This window comes from Pelodiscus sinensis, chromosome 6 (genome assembly GCF_049634645.1).
Source record: "Pelodiscus sinensis isolate JC-2024 chromosome 6, ASM4963464v1, whole genome shotgun sequence".
In the NCBI taxonomy this organism is placed as follows: domain Eukaryota; kingdom Metazoa; phylum Chordata; order Testudines; family Trionychidae; genus Pelodiscus; species Pelodiscus sinensis.
This window is the reverse complement of record NC_134716.1, coordinates 61,340,658-61,361,830: the sequence shown is the minus strand read 5'-3', so window position 1 is coordinate 61,361,830 and position 21,173 is coordinate 61,340,658. Positions and strand designations below refer to the sequence as shown.

At 41.9% G+C, this 21,173-nt stretch overlaps 1 protein-coding gene across 5 annotated transcripts in view; it reads right to left on the bottom strand.

Moving 5' to 3' along the window:
- The window catches only part of EPB41L4A (erythrocyte membrane protein band 4.1 like 4A), a 181,512-nt gene that overhangs the window by 30,602 nt on the left and 129,737 nt on the right, over positions 1 to 21,173 (bottom strand). For 4 of the 5 annotated variants that reach the window (XM_075932019.1, XM_075932023.1, XM_075932020.1 and 1 more), the window contains 4 exons: positions 12,218 to 12,305; positions 8,470 to 8,553; positions 7,702 to 7,815; positions 4,793 to 4,840 (listed from right to left, as the gene is read on the bottom strand). In XM_075932019.1, the coding sequence (XP_075788134.1) occupies positions 4,793 to 4,840; positions 7,702 to 7,815; positions 8,470 to 8,553; positions 12,218 to 12,305 (334 nt within the window). The remainder of the gene's footprint in view (positions 1 to 4,792; positions 4,841 to 7,701; positions 7,816 to 8,469; positions 8,554 to 12,217; positions 12,306 to 21,173) is intronic. The other variant, XM_075932021.1, reaches the window with a different exon arrangement.

Sequence of the window (21,173 nt, the reverse complement as noted above, 5' to 3'; positions counted from 1 at the left end):
AGTTTTTAACCTTTCCTTGTAGGTCAAGTTTTCTAATCCTTTATCATTTTTGTTGCTCTCCCCTGGACTCTCTTTTTGTCCACATCTTCCCTAAAGTGTGGTGCCCAGAACTGGACATACTACTCCAACTGAGGGCTCACCACTGAAAAGGAGAGTGGCATAATTATCTTCCATGTCTTACAATATGACAGTCCTGTTAATATATTCCAGAATGATATTAGCTTTTATTTACAACTGCATTACAATTTTATCCTTATTGAATTCATGGTCCACTGTAACCTCTACATCCTTTTCATCAGTACTACCACCTAGCCAGTTATTCCTAATTTTGTAGCTGTGCTTTTGATTTTTCCTTTCTAAGACTCCCTAGTTTGCACTAGTCTTTACTGAATTTCATCTTTTTTATTTCAGACAAACTCACTGATTTGTCAAGGTCCCCGTTTTGAATTCTGATCATGTCTTCTAAAGGGCTTGCAACCCCTCCCAGTTTGGTGTCATCAACAAATTTTATAAGTAGACTTCACTCCATTACCCAAATCATTAAGAAATCTACTGAACGTTCTTCTGCTAGACTCTATGCATTCTGAGCTTCTTCTCACTGTACATCCCTGACACCTACCAGAACTCACTGCAAGTCTGGGACTTCGGGGGGGTGGGCGGGGGGAGGGTCAAACCAAAGATTTCCCATAATTCCTCTAGCTTTTTGAGAACTGAATGACTTTCAAACTGGTATAAAGCAGCATGGAGGAAATGCTTCTGAGCATTGTAATTTTGACAGTCACTATATGAATAGGCAGGTTTGCAGCAAGATAGTTTTGGATGCCTTAGAGCAGTGGTCTCCAACCTTTTTACACCCAAGATCTCTTTTTAAATCTCAGAACAGGCGAAGATCTACCGCCCCGCCCCTTCCTTAAAGCCCCGCCCCTTCCTTAAAGCCCCGCCCCTTCCTTAAAGCCCTGCCCTCTCTATTCTCCTCCTGTCCATCACTTGCTATCCCCAATCCTTACTTACACACTCTGATAAACAGTTTATTTTTAAATTATGCGATACATACAATTAAAATCACGTGTTTATAGTTATGAAATAAATGGTCTGTTTTTTATTCATGCTATTTAAATCTAAAATGAAGCATTTATAATTATACATTTTGTGGGGACAGAGTTCTGCGGCAGAGGGCAGGCTAGAGGGAACAGGGTGCTGGGAGGGCAGAGGGCAGGATTCTGCAGCAGGGGACAGAGTGCCAGTGGGGACAGGTTTCTGCAGCTGGGGACAGGGTGCCAGTGGGGACAGAGTTCGGGGAGTGGGGACGGGAATAGGGACAGAGTTCTGTAGCTGGGGACAGGACAGTGGGGACAGAGTTCTGTAGCTGGGGACAGGGGACAGCATTCTGTAGTTGAGGACAAGGGAGTGGGGACAGCATTCTGTGGCTGGGGAGTAGGGACTGGGGAGTGGAGTGCCAGTGGAGGCAGAGAGTCCCCTGCATCTGCCTCCTCCCAGGATTCTCCCCCCCCCCCCAAGAAACCAGTGCGTGCCCCGCGTGCGCTTGTCCCGGCGCCAACCCCCCTGCGTGCCTCCCGCGGAGCTGATGCACCCATCCTGTGCAAAGCAGCTAGTGCACTTCTGGAATCACCGGAAGTGGCGCTAAGCTGCGGGACTTCTGAAGCCGACACTACCTCCGTTTTATCTTGAGGTAAGTAGTGGGGCTTCTGGGAGGTGGGAGGGAAATGGGGGCGGGGCAGACAGGACGCCTCGCGAGAGACTGGTCGAGGCCTCGCGATCGACCAGTAGCTCGCGATTGACCTGTTGGTGACCACGGCCTTAGAGAGAGAAAGAGTAGTGTCATGATGATGCAGGCACTTGGGTAGCAGAAAGGAGCTGTTTGACTATATCCCAGGTTTGCTGCATTTTGTACAACCTCTGAGATAGCAAGCAAGCCATCATGGATGGGTGGAAAGGTGAAGAGATTTTTTTGGATGTTATGAACAGCTAGAGAAGTGATCTCTATTAAGTAATACAGCTGGTGGCGGGAGAGGGAGGATCAAAGTTCTATGTATCCTGGGTGTTGGCTGGCAGTAAATGGATCTTCTCCCTTGCAATTGTGTAATTTGCAGGAAAGAGTTTCCTAGTATTCACTATTTTCCTTGTCCTGGGGTATCAGCTAGTAATGGAAGGGCCTGTTCCTTGGAGTTGAAGGTGAAAGTGAAGGATTGCTTCCAGTATGAAGCATTCTGCTCTTGCTGGGATGCAGGCACAGGTCAGCAAACGCATCCTCTTCCCCCCCCCCTGCAGATTTACCAGATGTTTAGGCACTGATAATGGCCCTGTAGGGGCGGGAGGGGGCGGGCACGATTTGTCAGGATGCTAAGTGGTGAGAGAGGGGAAGGGATACTAGGTGGCAATTAAGTACAGAGCATGGCTGCTATAAACTGTTAGTAACAATACAGTATGTAACTCCAGGTGTGTGAATTTACCAGGACCTGGCTTGCACAGGGCTGCATCTGGCTTGTACCAGTATTTCAACAGCAAGGTGACAGCCAGTCTAGATGAACACCAAACAGTAGAGGGCATACAAGTAAACAGACATGATGACCTCAGTGTGTAGCAAAATAGTGTGGGACTGCAATGGCAGTTATACTGAAATAGGGATGTGTTCACACCCAACTTATGAGAAAATTCATCCTGGAAGTTGCTAAACTTGCTTCCAATGTGAGTTAATTACAGTAGGTTGAAACACCAGATAATGCTAAACAAAAATGTGTATGTGGAGGCAATGAAATTATCCTGGAAATCTCATGTTGATCCAAAATAACTTTCAAGTGTAGACAAGCTCTTAGTAAACCTTCACCAGGTGGCAAGGTAGGATAGAGTAGCCTCCAGAGAATTTCGTCATGGTATGTCTACAAGCATTAACTAAGGCTGGCTCAGGAGGTGCAATGGGGCTAAGGCAGACTGACCCCAGCCCTGACCCTGCACCACTCTCAAAAGCAGCCAGCAAACTCCATCCATCCCAAGCTCTGTTGTACCCCCCACTCCATTCATTGGAGACAGAGTACAGGGTAGGAAAGGGGGCACCCTGACATCAGTGCACCCTCCTAATCCCTTCCCTGCTCTGCACAGCAAATGGGAGGCTCCTGGGGTGGGGGAGGAGCAAGCTGTAAGGCAGAGGTCTCCAACCTTTTTAACCACAAGATCACTTTTTCAATTTAAGTGAATGTAAGATCTACCTCAAACCCAAATACCCTTCCCACACTTCCTTCCTGCCCCTTCTCTGAGGCCCCACTCCTCTCACTCCATCCCCTTTCCTCACCCATCCTCAGTCACTTTCACCAGGCTGGGGTAGGGGTTGGGGTGGAGGCTCTGGCCTTGGGCCAACCGGTTTGGAGTGTGGGAGACGCTCAGGGCTTAGCCCAGGGCAAGGCATTGGGATCCAGGAGGGGGTTCAGGTGCAAGCCTTGGGAAGGAGTTTGGGAGCAGGATGACTCACATCTGGGGCAGGAGGTTGGGTGCAGGAGGAGGTTCAGGGCTGAGACAGGAGTTCAGGCTCTGGCTAGGCTCCATTTAACTGGGAAGTGCCCCAGCCCTGCACCACTCCTGAAAGCAGCTGGCATTTACAGCAAGGCTCCCTGGTGCCATGTGCTGCCCCTCATCTACAAGCACTGAGCCCACAGCTCCTACTGGCCATGGTTTGGTTCCCTGTTATTGATCAATGGGAGCTGCAGGAGGGTGTCTGCAGGCAAGAACAGCATATGGAGATCCCCTGCTCTGCCTCTCTCAGGGGCTGCAGGGACTTGCCAGCCATGTCCAGGAGCAGCAATTACCATGGGGATAATTACTCCAGTCATGACAGGTTGGCATTTTAGAACTCACTACTCAAAGAATTCAGTTTAAACATGAGAGAAATGAAAATGTTAAAATGCACACACCAGTCACAAACCAAAAATAACACACTTTGCAAGCAATAACAGAAGTTACAACCCCCCATGTATGTGTTGGGTCAGGAGATGAGAAGGAAGGACAGTGCGTGTTTGTGAGAATGACAGAGACACACACAGTGTGAGAGTGACAGAGATTTGCATTGCCAAGCTCCCTCCATCCCCTTCTCTCTGTGTGGAGACGAGGTACGGAAGTGGGGGGAGGAGGCACACCCTGACATCAGCGCCACCCCCACACATCCTGCACAGCAAACAGGAGGCTCCTGAGGGCATCTCTAAAGCAGAGGGCAGGAGCAGCATAACAGTGGGTGGAGGGGTAACTAATATGCCAGCCCTTGATAGCTTCCTGGCCAAACCAGTCAGGATCACCTGTCAGAGGTTCGAAGATCTACTGGTAGATCTCAATCTACTGGTTGGTGACCGCTGCTGTAAGGCAAAGGGCAGGAGATGTGCAGCAGTGGGGGAAGGGGCAGCTGAATTGTCGGCACTTGATAGCCTCTTGGCCCAACCAGTCAGTATCACCTGTCAGGGGCTCCAAGATCTACCAGTAGATCCCAAGTTACTGGTTGGTGACCACTGAACTAAGGCCATGCTAGGAATCTTTTCAGCAGACAAAGGAAACTTATAAAATGTTATATGGGTGGGATTCAACAAAATTTTAAATGATCCAGTGAAAAAAACTAATAGCAACTCTAAATGAAGTAATTTGCACAGATGAAAAACTAAAAAATAGACAATTCTGTGCTACTGTAGATCATTAAAATATTGCACTTAAAGAATACTATGCTGTATTGTGTTAGAAGATATACAAAAGTCTCCAATACTCTCTTTCAAACCTCTCCTTGTCAAATAATAGTTACCTTCTCCTATGCTTTAGATCTGAATCTTCACCGCTGTTCTGCGCTTTCCTATGACAAAGATAATTAAGGAAGTTTTGAATGACACATTTATGGGCCACCTTGAAGTCTAATATTAATATATAACATCGTCTCCAACAAAGCCTTCAGAGAAAATAGCTGATGTTTGTAAAGCATTAGAAGGATCAAAGAATTATTATATCATTTTAATAACTACTTTATGCTCAATGAAAACTGGTGAGTTTTTTGTGAGATCTGAAATTCATTTTCTAAAGCGCATTGAAGGACTTAAAAAACTTCGAATGAATGAAATGGTCTTTGCAAATAAACAAAAGGAAAAAAAGAGACTGATCCAGTAGTGAATCTACTAAGTTAAGAATCTACAGTGTTCTTTAAAAGTGACCCAAAATATTTTTTCATTGATCTTGTGTCCACTTTTGCTTCTGTATGATGTATAAAGAAAGGATTAAGGGCTGATTTTTTTCATTCAAAATATAAGGAATGTCAAGTTTGATTCTCTCTGGTTTATTTCAAGGCCCTGCTAGGGGAAGCAGGAATGTATATTTTGAGTGCTTGCCTCTTAACCAATGAGGAGATATGGTGTTCAATCTTCAAAAAGGAGGTCCCTTTCCAAAATCACTGAAGTTAAATAGCTCAGTTGGGACCAGATCCTGCTGTGAACCAGTGAAGTTGATGGAGCTAAGCTGATCTGCACCTGCTAAGGAGCAAGCCTGAAGGCTGTAAGCAACTGACAAAAGATACTTTCCTCTCCCACTTATTGTAATGTCAGTTTCACTAGTTCTCCAGTCATCAGAAAGTCTTTCAAAGCAGACAAGTTCTGAATATTTAGCTATTTAGAAAATTAAAACGTTTAGGTCTTCTTTACACATTAGTATAAAGCAATATATTGACATACCTTTTTTTTTTTTTTTTTTTTGCCACTTGAATTTTGCAGGTCATCTTTAACTAGGCACTGCTGGATTGCTACAATTTCCTTTTGAAATAAATGACAAAGCTCTCACACTGACTTCAGTGAGGGCAGGGTAGAGCTCTGCAAGTTAGCCAATAGAGTGCATGCAGTGTGGTAAAGTCTGACTTTTTTCTACTAAGGCTAGTAAACAGCACTCAAACCCCACGATTATTCTGTTAGGGTATGTCTACACTACCACCCTAGTTTGAACTAGGGTGGTAATGTAGGCAACCGGAGTTGCAAATGAAGCCTGGGAAATTCAAATCCCGGGCTTCATTTGCAACTCCGGTTGCCTACATTACCACCCTAGTTCGAACTAGGGTGGTAGTGTAGACATACCCTTATAAAGCAGATGAAAAACCAAACACCACTTAATGGAATTCAAAACTCAGAAGATATTATTAGATTAGCATCTGTGTCCACAATATCATCTATGAAGAAGACTTTGAAAAACACGTCTATAATCCTGTTGGAGCCAAGAGAAAATAGGTTATTGGCTTGACCACCTAGCAATATTGTAGATATTACAGGTACCTGTTCTGGGTGATGCATGCTACACATCTCAGAAATAGGAATGTCACTGTGCAGTCGACTACATGATTAACCGATAAGCCTAGGCTGCCGGCCCTGCCCCTGGGGACTATCAAATAATCACGTAACCACTGAGATTTTATGCAGTTACATGATTATTAAATTAATTGATATCGAACATCCCCACTCAGAAATTTTTTTTTTTTTACTGCATAGCATACAACTGTTACACGTTGTTAGACACTGTTATACACTGCACATCTAAATTCCTTTTTTAATTGATGCCAATGGGCATTCAGATGGCTAAAACTGAACGGAATGAGAAAAATGGTCTCAGGAAAATAAAATATAGCCAGCAGGTGGAAATCAACATAACACAGTGCTTTCACTAGAGCTATGCTAGTTTATAACAGTTCAGGATCTGGTCCAGAGGATCTAGCATGAGGCTATCGAGTAGATTTAATGTGTGAGATTCTCATCACTGCTCACCCATTCACACTGGTTAAAAGGGCTGCAGCAGCATAAATGGCCCTAAAAATCCTATCACACTGCTGGGAGAGGATTCCCTCTGCCGCAGGGCTGGTCCCTGAGGACTCCCATGAAAACCCTGATGCAGGAGGCAGGCTGAGGACAGTGCTCAGGATGTCCGTGACAGGGCTGCAGCGCACAACACTTTGGAGATTGCCAAAACTGCTGTGGATGACGTAATGTAGATGACTCTGGGGACCTATCTAAAGCATCCCAGGGGTCTCCCCAACCCACTGCACAGACCAGGATTGCAGCTGCAAAGGGGGAGTTCCATTTCATTAGCCCCATTTCTGCCTGGATTGCACATCTGGGCCTCTAATTGGCACAGCACGGAATCTCACCCCATGCTATTTGATTGTATTAATGTGTTACTCAAACATCTGTACAATTAAAGGAACATCTCAAATAGTTCACCACTTTGCTTTTGCAGACATACTGTCCAGTGCTCTTAATGGCTTCACCACTTTAGCCTTTTCATTGAAAACAATGTTGCAATTCTGATATTTTTAAAATCACATAGCCAAACAGCCTCCCCCTCCCTGCTCCACATAGTGAGCAGCAACAACTGGGAGAACATAGGAGCAGATCACTGAAATCCCCAATTAAGCTGGCACCAGAAACCATAGCAGGCAAATGGGCTAACTCAAGGCTTTCTATGTCCCCCATGACTCAGAAAGTTTTGCCAGGTGACAGGACACAGTGGACACACCCTCCTCCTTACACAATAATTCTGGAATTGTTGTTCACTCATTGATTACTGGCGCAACTTCTCTGCTCTGACACAGCTCTGGATTAAGGAGTCTTTACTAAGCCCAAAGCAAGGAGAACCACAAAAAACACTTCTGTTGTAAGCAGAAACTAATATTGCTTTCCACATTCTTACCTTCTTCTAGCATGTTGCCCATATTCATTTTCACTGCCACCTGATGGGTTCCGTCGTCGAGAGTTAGGAAACTTTGGTGATTTATTGTGGTCACTGGGAGAATTATAGAGTCCACTAGAGTTAAACAGCAAGAGTAAACAATTGATCTAAAAAATATCAAACGATTTAGATACTCCCGCCTCACTGTACAGAATTACCGCACAGGCACAGACATAGATTTTTTTTTTAAATAGCTATAATGTCCATGTAAAGAAGTAACACATTTCTCTATACTGAATAGAGTATACATAATAAGATTTGGTCAAGCTGAGATTGAGGATGTTATTGTTTTCCAGAAACACATAATTACATATATTACCCTGTATCTTGAAAACAAGGGACAATTACACAGAACCCTTCAGAGACTGACATTACAGAGCACAGCCACTGATTCAATAGTTGTGGGAAGCCACAAAGAAGAACAGATCCATACACTACTTTTTGGCATAGGAAGATTTTTGTAATAAAGAACCACTTTGCCCTATAGTTGTTTTGTTCTTATCCTGAAAAGGCACTAATCAGAATAAGACATCATGATATCCAAAATATACAAACTGAACTCAGGAATGCATGTAGAAGTGCCAGGTAATGTGCTACACATACTGGTCTGGCTTGTGGAATGCATGCTATGTGTTTATTCTGATGTTGCTACTCATTAATGTATTACATCAACTTCTCTTGCATCATCAACGGAGCAAAATCTCTGCCATTGCATGATGTTTACCTTACCTCGGATGGCCATTTTCCTCCCACGGTGCACTTGTTTTACTTCTTTGGGTTTCTGGACTATTTTCACTTTTTGCCTTTTTAAAGCTAAGTAAAAATACATATACAAATAAAAACCATCACGATGAGGATTTAAAACACATTTTTTTGCACATGAACCTCACTAATGCTCATTCTAAGAACATGCAGTTCTTAGAAAACCCATTTCTCAGACAAAGCCGTTGAACCTCCATCCTGAAGAATTCCTAACAGAAATGTCACCTATGGAAGTTGTACTGAGCACCTGCAAATTAGCTATTAAATATCATTTCTGACTAACCCTGGAAAAAGAAGTGCTCCAAGACAGTCAGAGATGGGCGCACACATAGTTAGCAATGAGCAAGTGATTGAACTCTTACCCTAGCTATGGAGAAGAAGCCATCAGTATGTTCTAAAACAGTGACTCTCAAAATTTCCAGACTACTGTACATTTTAGAACTCTGATTTGTCTTATAACCCCAAATTTCACCTCACTTAAAAACTACAAAAGGTGCAGTGGCGGCCCATCAATACAGGTGAACTAGGCAGTCGCATAGGGCCCCAAGATAAATGTCCGTTGAGGGCTTTGAAGGCGGGGGCGCTGATCGCGCGCCAATCGCGCGTTTCACCTAGGACGCCAGTTGCCGGCAGCTCGTCTAGGGCCACTCCTGCAAAGCACACTATGACTGAAAAATTGTTCACTTTCTCATTTTGCCACATAATTATAAAATAAATCAATTGGAATTATAAATACTTTACTTACATTTCAGTGCATAGTATATAAAGCTGTATACGCAAGTCATTGTCTATATGAAATTGTAGTTTGTACTGACTTTGCTAGTGCACTTTACGTAGCCTGCTGTAAAACTAGACAAATATCTAGAAGATGAACTGATATACCCCTGAGAAGAACTCCTTGTATTTTCCCGGGGTTCCTGCACCCCTGACTGAGAACCACTGTTCTAAAACACCTGAATCTTCACAGGATCATCTGAAATATCTTCTTCATTCTTTTTTTTTTTCCTCCCCCATTGATAGGTTGTACATCTCTTATTCCAGCCAATGACTAAGGCTCCTTGGTCAGGTTTTGTCACTCCAAAAGCTGGTTTCTGGTTGGAGAATGCTCTCTTCCTCTACATTAGCCGATCAAGCCTTTATTGCAGCACCTGCAGTTTTTGCCAGTAAACTCAGAATACTTAGACTCCCAGTTCAGCATACTGCTGGATAACCACACTAGCTGTCACTAAGCTCCTCATAACTGGCACAGCATCAGATTGCAAATATAAATGCTGCAGACACTTCCAAAATACAAACTATCAACAGCGACTTCTGCATAGAAACACAAGTCAGCTTGCTTCACTTGAAGGGTAAGGTTTGTCATTCCCTTAACAGACTCACTTTTAACCTTGGCCTTTTGTTACTCCAGGTCATTGAGTTAAGCATTACATTCTCATATAGTGTAAAAATTGCAAAGCTACCAGCAAGGCAGCAGAAAAAAAACCTCAAACATTTAAACAAGGTCACTTCAGAAGATTAATCATATTTTTCTTAATATTGTACCCATTTAGCTCTCAATTCAGATGTTTGCAGAGAATCTATTTCTCACCCCAACTCACTACAGTTGGTGCAAATAAACCTAATGAACAGGCGCTATCGTGTTTTGGGGGAATCTCTTCCCCCACTTTTTTTGGTTTTTTTGCATAGCATAGCATTACAATTACACAATGAGGTGATTATTAGAAAGATGGCGTGACTTTAAATGCATGTCCAACACAGCCTGAGAAGGTGAGAGAGAGGGAGAGAAATAATCCTGCGTGCTGAATTAACAGTATTAGATTTCTAAATCACTTCTCATTCAGAGCAGATATACATTTTAGAGCTAGAGTGCTAGCGCATGACAGCTCTTCAGATACTGGCATTATCTTCAGGAATGCAGTTGCAAAAGGGATTGAGCTTGTTCACTATCTTTGAAAAGGTTACCATTGGAATTTCATGAGGGAGTCCTGGATGTTTTTTTTCTGGTTTATCTTGATTTTATACCATTCATGCACAGGTGACCAGCTATCTATTTCAGCAGTGAATGAAATGCTAAGCTATGAAGACTCAGCTGAGAAGAGTTGATAAAAGATGCCTTATAAGCATTCTTAAGGGGCCATTACTAGAATGAAGCCCCAAACTGTAAATGCCTCACAGAGGAAGCATGCTGTCTGGTCCCCATAATTCTCAGTGCTGATACAGAGAGGAAGAAAAAAATCAAGGAACTTTACGAATTTTGTTATTTAACTCTCGTGCTAGAGGAACTTCTCTCAGTATCTTTTCTAAATGTGAAACAAGCCTCTATACTGATAAGTGCCTACAAGACACAAGATATAAAAAGTGCAAGGAATAGAAAATATAGTATGTCATTGTTTTAACCAGTTCTTTTAATTTCAAATTATTAGCACTGTTCAAAAATATACTTCAACGGGAGTCTGCTGCAACATTTTTTAGACTTTCAGTTTTGTTATGTTCAGACATGGGTTTTCTCTCTCTCAAGAATATCTGGAGAAGTATATTTCAGTTTTGAAAAGTAAAGAGAAAGAGAAAAGCAAAGATAATGGACCATTTTATTCAACAGAAAGTGTTGCTCATTTATATCAGCTCTTGATTAGGGATGTTAAGGATTAGTCAACTATCTGATAAGCAAATGCTTATTTGATAGTCAGTCAACTAGTTGAGTAGTCAATTCCCCTTCTTTTGCTCCCTCCTCTACCTCTTATAGAGGCAGCAAAGGGTGGAGAAGAGAGGGGACTTGAACGTGGAGGCAGCATTCAAAGGGGCAGCACCGCCCCTTTGAAATGCCACCTCGGCTTTCAAAGCAACAGCGGCACACAGCTGAGCCCAGGATCAGCTGTGTAGCGCTGCCACACGTAGAGACCAGGTGTCCCCAGCTGACCCCAGCTTCGCGTGACATTTCAAATCAGCAGCACAGCACAGAGCCCAGGGTCAGTGGGGGCCTCGCAGCATGGAGCCTGGGCTACACACGAAATTCCACATTCCTCCTTTGAAATGTACAAGAGCCTCAGTGGAAGTGGGGGGGGAGGGGGAGGAATGCAGAAGTGCTTATCAACTAATGGAGTAGTCAACTACTCAACTAGTAAATTAATCATTACTTACTCATGATCTGGTCCAAAAGGTATTTAAACTTTAGTCAGTATTATGCCTGGCCTTATCAGAAGCTGCAAGGACTGACAGCAGTGCCAGATTTCCCAAAGTGCCAGCTTGGGTGAGATGGGACCATGCCCACCTTTTCTCTCCCCCTCCCCCTCCCACACCCACACACCGAATAGGAACACATGCTGCACCCTTTCAAAAGATTTCTCAGGGTTCATTCTTCCTCTGCATTTTTTACTGCACTGACCCTGCCTTCTGAAGCTCCTATGGGGGCAGTGAACCTTCACACCAACCCTGGCAGTGTCTTTCATGCCATAATCTGGTGGGTTTTGTTTAAATCGAGACTGTGTGTCTTTCTAAACAATACACTTTGGTGCAGCCAGAAGATTGATACAGGAATTACTGATGTCACTCAGTAATTGAACATGTTAGGCAGAAGTTCAAACTAGGAGACCATGAAGGTTCTTCCTGGCCTTTAAAAACTACTAATATTTAGTATAATTGTTTTTCTATCCAACACTTTGGGACAGCTCTTCATCAGTAAGTCATGATAAAACCTTACTGGTCTCATTATACGTACCTTTTTATAGGGGAAGGTGCAATAATTTTAGTGGTTCCTTCTTCCCCATTTTCCATATTTCCTGGAACCTGATTTATGCTTTTGGGTCCTGTAGAAAAAACAAAACCCCAAACCAACTTTTAGTGGCTCTTCTACATATTTTGGCTACTTTGCAGAACTTTACATGTTCCTATTGAATATCCTACAATATTATGAAATACAAAAACAAACAATTACTATCATATTGGTTCCCAGACTGCAGTCCATAAAGCAACTAGTCAAGAGATACTAGCTCCTTAACCTAGAGGAGAACAACAGGTTAGGAACTATTTAGAAAAGCTAAACGTACACAAATCCATGGGTCCGGACTTAATGCATCCGAGGGTACTGAAGGAGCTGGCAAATGTCATTGAGGAGCCTTTGGCCATTATCTTTGAAAAGTCGTGAAGATCGGGAGAAATCCCGGATGATTGGAAAAAGGCAAATGTAGTGCCCATCTTCAAAAAAGGGAAGAAGGATGATCCAGGGAACTATAGGCCAGTCAGTCTTACCTTGGTTACTGGAAAAATCATGGAAGGGATCATTAAGGAATCCATTTTGAGGCACTTGGAAGAGAGGAAAGTGATTAGGAATAGTCAGCATGGATTCACAAAGGGCAAGTAGTGCCTGACCAATCTGATTAGCTTCTATGATGAGGTAACTGGCTCTGTGGACATGGGAAAGTCAGTGGATGTGATATACCTTGACTTTAGCAAGGCTTTTAATACAGTCTCCCACAGTATTCTTGCCAGCAAGTTAAGGGAATGTGGATTGGATAAATGGATGGTAAGATGGATAGAAAGATAGCTAGAAGGCTGGGCCCAGTGGGTAGTGATCAACGGCTCAGTGTCAGGATGGTGGTTGGTTTCTAGCGGAGTGCCCCAAGGTTCGGTTCTAGGACCGGTTTTGTTCAATATCTTTATTAATGACCTGGATGAGGGGATGGATTGTACCCTCAGCAAGTTTGAGGATGACACTAAGCTAAGGGGGAGAGGTAGATATGCTTGAGGGCAGAGATAGGGTCCAGAGTGACTTAGAAAAATTGGAGGATTGGGCCACAAGAAATCTGATGAGGTTCAACAAGGACAAGTGCAGAGTCCTGCACTTGGGACAGAAGAATCCCAAGCATAGTTACAGGCTGGGGACCAACCAGTTAAGTAGCAGTTCTGCAGAAAGGGACCTGGGGATTACAGTGGATGAGAAGCTGGATGAGTCCCTTGTAGCCAAGAAGGCTAATGGCATATTAGGTTGCATTAAGAGGAGCATTGCCAGCAGATCCAGAGATGTCATCATTCCCCTTTATTTGGCTTTGGTGAGGCCACATCTGGAGTATTGTGTCCAGTTCTGGGGCCCCACTACAAAAAAGATGTGGACGCATTGGAGAGGGTCCAGCGGAGGGCAACCAAAATGATTAGGGGGCTGGAGCATATGACTTACGAGGAGAGGCTGAGGGAGTTGGGTCTGTTTAGTCTGCAGAAGTGACGAGTGAAACTTCATAATGCTCATGAAACTTTATTTTGTGTTCATTTATTTTGTGTAGTTTAGTTTTAGTGGAGTGTGGATTAGCTAGATTTTTAATGTATTAGTTATTTATTTCTGCTGACACAATCCCCACCCTCAGGAAGTTAGGACCCAATGTTGATCAATGGGAATGTAAACCACCGAGGGGATTGGGCACTCTGAACTGCACTCATAGTTCATTTGCTACTTTCATATTTGAGGAAGCACAAGCTGCTAGTTCCACACACACACCCCAATACTCGTGGATCACAGGGGTTCAGCCAGAGACTGGGGCATGTGTCCAGAGGACACTTGGCAACACTTTATTCCTAACAATCTGACAGGTACCCTCCCCATTTTGGTTCCATCCATCCCACATCTGCAGGGCTGGAATATTCTGAGGAATCTCTGAAGACACTTCCACTGAATGGGAGGAAAATGCAGCAGTCTCTCTTTTCATAGCTCTCTTCCAGGATCCAAAGAAATAGGTTCATGCATTTATACTTTGAGGAGCACAAAGACTTTAAACTCAGATTTACTTACATATAACACACTAGGTTAAGGCACAAACTCAACGTGATATAAAAATGTTACACTGTATATAAATGTCCACATTTCAAAGTCATTAAAGGAAAAACTATTTAACCTAGTACACCCTGAGATTTGTTACCATCATCAAGATTTGTTTGGCTTCTATACTGTGCAATATATATTTCTGGTGTCTTGCTTTTTTTGTAGAACTACCAAGGAAAAACTATTTTGACTATTGAGTAAATATCTAACAGAGTGAAGTATGTGGATGCCAGAGCAAAGTAAAATTATTCCAATACTTTTTTGTGGATGCCAGAGCAAAGTAAAATTATTCCAATACTTTTTAAAAAAAATGGATAGCATTAAGATATTGTACTATCACAATGCAAGATACTTGCAACTAGTTAAGAAGTTGTCAGACCTATGGTACACCCTGTAAGATTAATCATTTTAAACCTAAGCCAGGGTATTAGCAATGCACTAAAAATAATCTGGGTGAGATTTCTGTTTCTGTCCGCTGCACACAGGTTTTATAAAATAACATTCCTTTCCACTCACACTCCCTTTTTACATCTCACTGACAGTTTTAGTCACCTCCTACAAAGCTTATCTTCAAAATTGTTCTCAATGCCTGAGACAGAATACACAAACCATTTTGTAAAGCAGATCTAGGCAGGGCACTTGTATTGTATATCGAAGATAATGCAAGATGTCAATTTAGAATTCTCCACACTGCTATAGATTGACTGACATCTATAAAACTACTCAGAAGAAAACACAAGGCTTTGTAGTTGAAAAGAACAGCTTCTATAGTGTCATAGTATGAAATAATAGCTTTTTGAGGGTTGTAATAACTAGAAGTAATGTTTAAAATTTAGAAAAGGCTCATTTGTGCCTTGTAAGCACACCCCACAGTAAGGGTCAATGCACAGAAAAACCATCACAGAGGGAGCTGTGGAAGGAATTCGGACTCCCAGAGCTTCTGGATGTGCAAAGGCTAAGTATACACCTTTTTCAGGGTCACAGCTTACTATTTTCCATATGACTTTACTGCCTGGTGCATATGGAAGATCAAGTTATGGCACTTTCTCCACCCCCGTCCTCTGCATCTTAGAGGGAAGTGAGGAGAGGGCAGTCCTTGCATTTTTCTGAGGGCAAAGACTGATTCTGTCTGCTCTTTATTTTGGTCACACAAGCATAATTATTAGGTAGACTCAGGCCCTAAACTGTATGATATTGGATAGGTTCAATTTACGTTTGAAGCCATTTGTAAAAACAAAATTCAAGACAGCATTTAGGGATTCTGAGTATGCTTCATTGAATAATCAGAGAGAACTGAGACTGTAATCTGTTTGAAGCAATGGACATTCATCAATACAGCTTTGTTTCTATTTTCTAGTACAGGTTAAGAGCTATTATGCTACAACAGCACCAGGAGTGTGAAAGAATGGGGGGAAGGAAAAGGAGAATAATGGAGGTAGGAAAACCAAAGACTCTTCCTGACTAAGTCTGAATATGAAAACTACAGGAAAAAAAACCCAACCTTATTAAAAGAACAAATAATACTGCAAACATTCCCTCTTTGAAGGTGCAGCAATAGATCAAAATGTTCAAGGTCAAAATTTAAAAGATGACACATAATAAGAATAGTAAAAGGCAATCTCCTCTCTGTCAGCCACATGAGGAGGAAGCAGGTCAGGGTAGTATGTTATAGGGAGTTATGGTGTTTGGCTTTATTCGTTTTGTGGGAGAGGTAATTAGGCTGCTCTTGCCAATAGAAGTATATAAGATAAAAAAAGATCATCATTCAAAGCTAGCACACTATGATATCAAAGTTACTGTAGTTAATTCTTTTTCTGAGTCCAAGGAAATAAATGCACTCGCTCAGATAGAATGTGTGGTAAATGGAGGTTATATACTTGTAACAAGAAGTTCTTCAAGATGTATGGTCCCTATTGATATTCCACATGTGTGACTTCAACAGAGACCAGAAAATCTTGCAAGTAGTGTCTGTGTTAATCTAGGCCAGTGGTTCTCAAACTTTTTGGCCCATGAACAACTTGGCTTAGTGTAAACCTTTCCATGGACCACCAGTTGCTAATGGAAACTCACAGTTAATTACATAATTACACCTGAGCCATTTTGCTACTGCTGCAGCTAGCGAGACTAGTTTGATTTAAAATAGTTAAAGCACTTAATCTGTTTAATTTCTCATGTTAGTTTATCAAATTTCATTTTAAATAAAATAAAATATTAATTTATGTCCAACACAAAAGATGTCAATGTTTTCTTTATTTATGGCAGGTGCGGGGAACCTTTCTTGTGTCAGGGACCACTGACCCACAGAAAAGAAAAATCAGTTGGCGATGACACAAGTGAGAAGCAAAAAAACTCCTCCAAAAACCCCCACCTGAGACACCTCACTCCTCTTGTGTTCCAGCCCCACAGTGTGAGGGGAAGGGACAGGGAGGACTGAGGTTTAGGGCTTCCCATAGGCCAGATATAATTTTCTGGGGTTCTGGAGTTAGTGGATTTTAATGGACCCTTCTGCTCTGGGGTGGGGACAAAAATGAGGGGTTTAATGTGTGGGACAGGGCTGCCAGTAGGTGGGATAGGGATGGGGTACAGGATCTGGGAGGGAGGTGAGGTACAGAAGGGGGAAAGGTCTGGGTGGGAGGTAGGGTGCAGAAGACGACTGGGGGTAGGATGTCTGGCCAAGGAGGAGGGTGCAGGAGCAGATTGGGGGTAGGATGTCTGACCAGGGGCAGGGAGATGGGGGAAGGCAGATGCCCCTGGGAACAGGGCTAGGTTCAAGGTGGCTGGGGAGGGGAGGTCAGAGAAATGGAGAGGCAGGGAGGCTGGGCACAGCTCACCAAGGTGGAGGTGGGTGGGTAGGTGACCCCAGGGTGTCCCACAGGGGTCCAGTCCATGGTGTCCTTCCCCCACCTGCCTCCTGCATGTGCAGGGCTTCAGGATGGGTTGTGTGGGGCTCAATCAGGTGGGGTGGGCTCCCGTGGTGCATGAGATATGTCCAACGTAGACACTTTTCAAAGAAATGCTACTCAGGTTACCTGTGCTCTAGTAGAATGGGCCCTCATCCCACAGAGGGGAATGAAATGCATCAACTAATAGTAAAGAAGGCTACAGTCAGAAACCCACTCATGGACTCTCTGAGCGGATATATTTTGTCTGCATGCTCATTCTGCTACTGCAACAAATAGTCTGGGCAATTTTTAAATTGTTCCATTCTTTGCAGGTAGAACATCAGTGCTCCTCTGACATCAGGAGAGTGAAATTTACTCTTTTCACTGGAGGCATGAGGTTTTGAGAAGAACACCATTAAGTGAATCAACTGGTTTATTTGGGAATTTGAAAATTACCTTTAGGATAAATTTCAGGTGGAGGCAAAGAGATATGTTCTCTTTATGAAATGTAATGTATAGAATTTGGCCATGAGGGCCCCCAGCTCACCACTCCTCCTGACTGACCTAATGTCTACAAAGAAGATGACTTTAATAGACAGATGGGACATAAAGCACATGAGCAATGGTTCAAAATAGGCCCAGTAAGCGCTGAAAGTAGGAGATTGAGGTTCCACCGTGGTGATGGCTTCACTACTTCATAGACACTTCGACAATTAATTGTTACTAGGTGAGTAAAAACAGAATAGCCATCTTCTACAGAACTGTGCTAAATGGACCCACAACAAGCTAAAAGACAGACCCAATGTCTTAAGTGTTAGGAAACAGGCAAAAACAGCAGGAATACTTGCAAGCCCTTATGATAACTTGTTCTGGTGCACCCCAAATAGAGAAATGTCTCCATCTGGCTACATAACATTTTCTGGTAAAATCTTTCCCACTGTAATTAAAAATAATTTGAGCAGCCTCCAAGCAGAAACACTCTAGGTCTGACACCCATCAAAATACCACGGCGCAAGGTAAAGAGTGTATGGTTTAGGATGTCTAATCCTGCCATTCTCCTGAGTTAACAGTTTTGGGAAGGACTGAATGCTGTTGGGTTGACAGACTAACATTTGTGGGAGGTTTGCACATTTGAACTGTCTGGCCCAATAGGGTGAGATAAGAATGACTTGTGCTTTGTTGTGACAAATCTTCCATAGAACCTGGGATACTAGAGGCATGGGAGGGAAGACATACCTCTAGTGGCCTGTCTAGAACAGTAGGATGGCACTGTGCCTTGAGCCCTGCCCTTGTGCTGTTCTGAAACAATATGTTGAACTTCTTGTTCATAGAATCACCACCAAAAATAATTTCAAAATGGGCAGGGATGGCTCTTTTGTCACCACAACTTTCAAGTGTCCTGTCAAAAGGAACTGTTACCTAGCGGATGGAAGTTGGATGGCTACTTTTGAGGTGGATGGGCCTGCATGCTTTGCCCTTTGCAGCCTTTGATGATTCTGTGACTGGTGGTAGAAACTGTGTTGTGGTTCTGGATTCAGAGTAGACTCTTAAACAGTTCTAACTCTAATCCTATTGCTTTGATTTATCTGCTATTACTAAAGACCATGTAATAGGTATCTTTGTCCATTCAATTCTGAACTTTTTTAGCATTATCTGAACTTTCCCACAGGATTGGTGTACATGGTTTGATTTCCTTTTACAGTAATCCTTATTATGGCAACTTCTGCTGTGGAATTTAAATAGATTATTCAGTTTTAAGAACTCTAAATTTAAATAACTTTTGGAGTCTTTTAGACTCATGTCTGTTTTTTATCAAATTCAGTCCCTTCACATTATCCAAATACGGTGTTTGTATTTAAACCCACTAATGAGAAGAGAGCATAGTGATACCAAAAGGGAAAAAAAACTTTCTTGGATACTTTGTGCACTGTGCTATATGTTATTAGCCAGAAATATTGAAACTTGATGGATTTTTGTATGTGGATGTTTTAAAAATACCTAAGATAATTAGAACATAGTCTAGACAACTGCTTCACAAGTTTAATTTTTAAATTGGAACTGTTAAATAAAACATTAAATTTTTTCCCAAACCAGTAGTCTCTGGAGTTTATATTTTCCCTCAACGAGATCTCTCTCTCTCTCTCTCTCTCTCTCGTGTAAAAAAGGCAAAATCAACATTGTAATAAAACAAAAAAAGCAAAGTTAGGAAAGACTTTCACATCCTTTAGTGTCATTCTATAAAAGGTAAAGATGTTACAGTTTATAGAAGTAACAGTTATAAGATGATTATATTTTCAAAATCAAGAACTAGCACCTTTCTATGGCAACATTTCTTAGGGTCAAAATCTAATCATACAAAATACTTTTTAATTACTTCTGGTATGCTGGTTACTCAATAATTGCATATTTTTCAGAGAGAAGGATAGTCCAGTAACAATCTTTTCTAAATACAACACCGAGCAAGTTTTGTTAACCTTCACTTTAAGTTTAATATTTTTCATCCTCATTAAATTTTTCTCTTTATTCCCAACAGTGTTCATTACACTGAACACTCATTCCACTGGACTGTTTGTTCCTGGCAAGCACAGAGCCACTTCTATCCCATAGCATCATATCTTGAACAAATATTTTGTAGTTATTAAATTTTTTTGACTGATTAAATGAAAAAACCCACATCGGTCATCACAAAAGAATTTCCCTGGAAACTGGGACATCAAATCAAAGAGGACTGTCCTACTTGTACCAGGATTGCAACTATAATCAGAGAACTTCCATGGCACAAAAAAGAGAGTCTGGTAAAACTAGTTCTATTGTTGCAAGATGAAGATTTTTGTTATGATTCTGACTCACCTATCAAAATCACACCATCATAACTCCACTGGAGTTTCTCTTAATTTTCATGGTTGCATGTGAGAGGATAATAAGGCCTTTTTTTGCTAAATACTTATCTGAATTGGGAAGCTGTCTGAACTCTAGATCTGGACACAGTGATTATTCTGAGATAATGATAAAAATGTGACAATACCACCTACAACAAATGAGATGTGCCTTGTAGTATCATATGATGGTATATAATATTCTCAGGTGAGGGACTGTGTTGCACAGTGCCTAGTAGATCAGGGTCTAATCCTGGTCAGACAAGGTGTGCGCGCTACAGCAGTGTAAATATTCATAGCCTGATTTTCCAGTCAGCACCTAAACTGGACTTCTCCTACATCATAACAATAGTATTTTGCATCTACTACTTTGCATTTTCATTATGGAGTAAAATAGAAATCTTTGAGTAGCAGTAGATGAAGTCACATAAATACTATCCATAGGAAAATAAGGAGCTCTTACTATGAAACATTTTTTTTTTAAAAAGGACAAATAACCTTTTCATCAGAAAATCTAGTCTCCTGCATTTTGAAAGCCGCACCAAATGCCATTCTGATCACAAAAGGAAGAACAATCCTAATTACTGCTCCACTAATTGCTTTTAGGATTTATGACCAATGCAGAAGTTAACTGTAACCCTTACCCAACTGAATTAAACCAGGAAATGAATGAGAGCACAGAGCAGTGAGATAGTCATACCCCAGACTTGAGCCTATGAAGGAAACTCTCCAAACCTATAACCTGGCCTGTTAGCAGCCTGAAATGCCTAAAGATAATTATCAATATTTTGTATGCGTATTTGGCATGGAGAAAAGCAGATTTGCAGAATCAGGATAAAGACAAAATGTGTTCTCTCTCTCTCTCTTTAAATTAAAGTATGGTGTTTAATGTTTATGTTATACCCTTTGGAATTTTACTGCAGTGATATGGCACCAAATTCCAAAGAAGAAAAAAATCTAATAGAAAATCTACTTAGTAAATAAACATTGGTTAGTGCTAAACATTAACTTATGTGATCAAACATGGCCCATTTATTGCTCTAAAACCCTCTGACTTAAAAGTTTTATAGAAAAAAATATAAAAAGAAAATGAGGCCTTGATTCTGA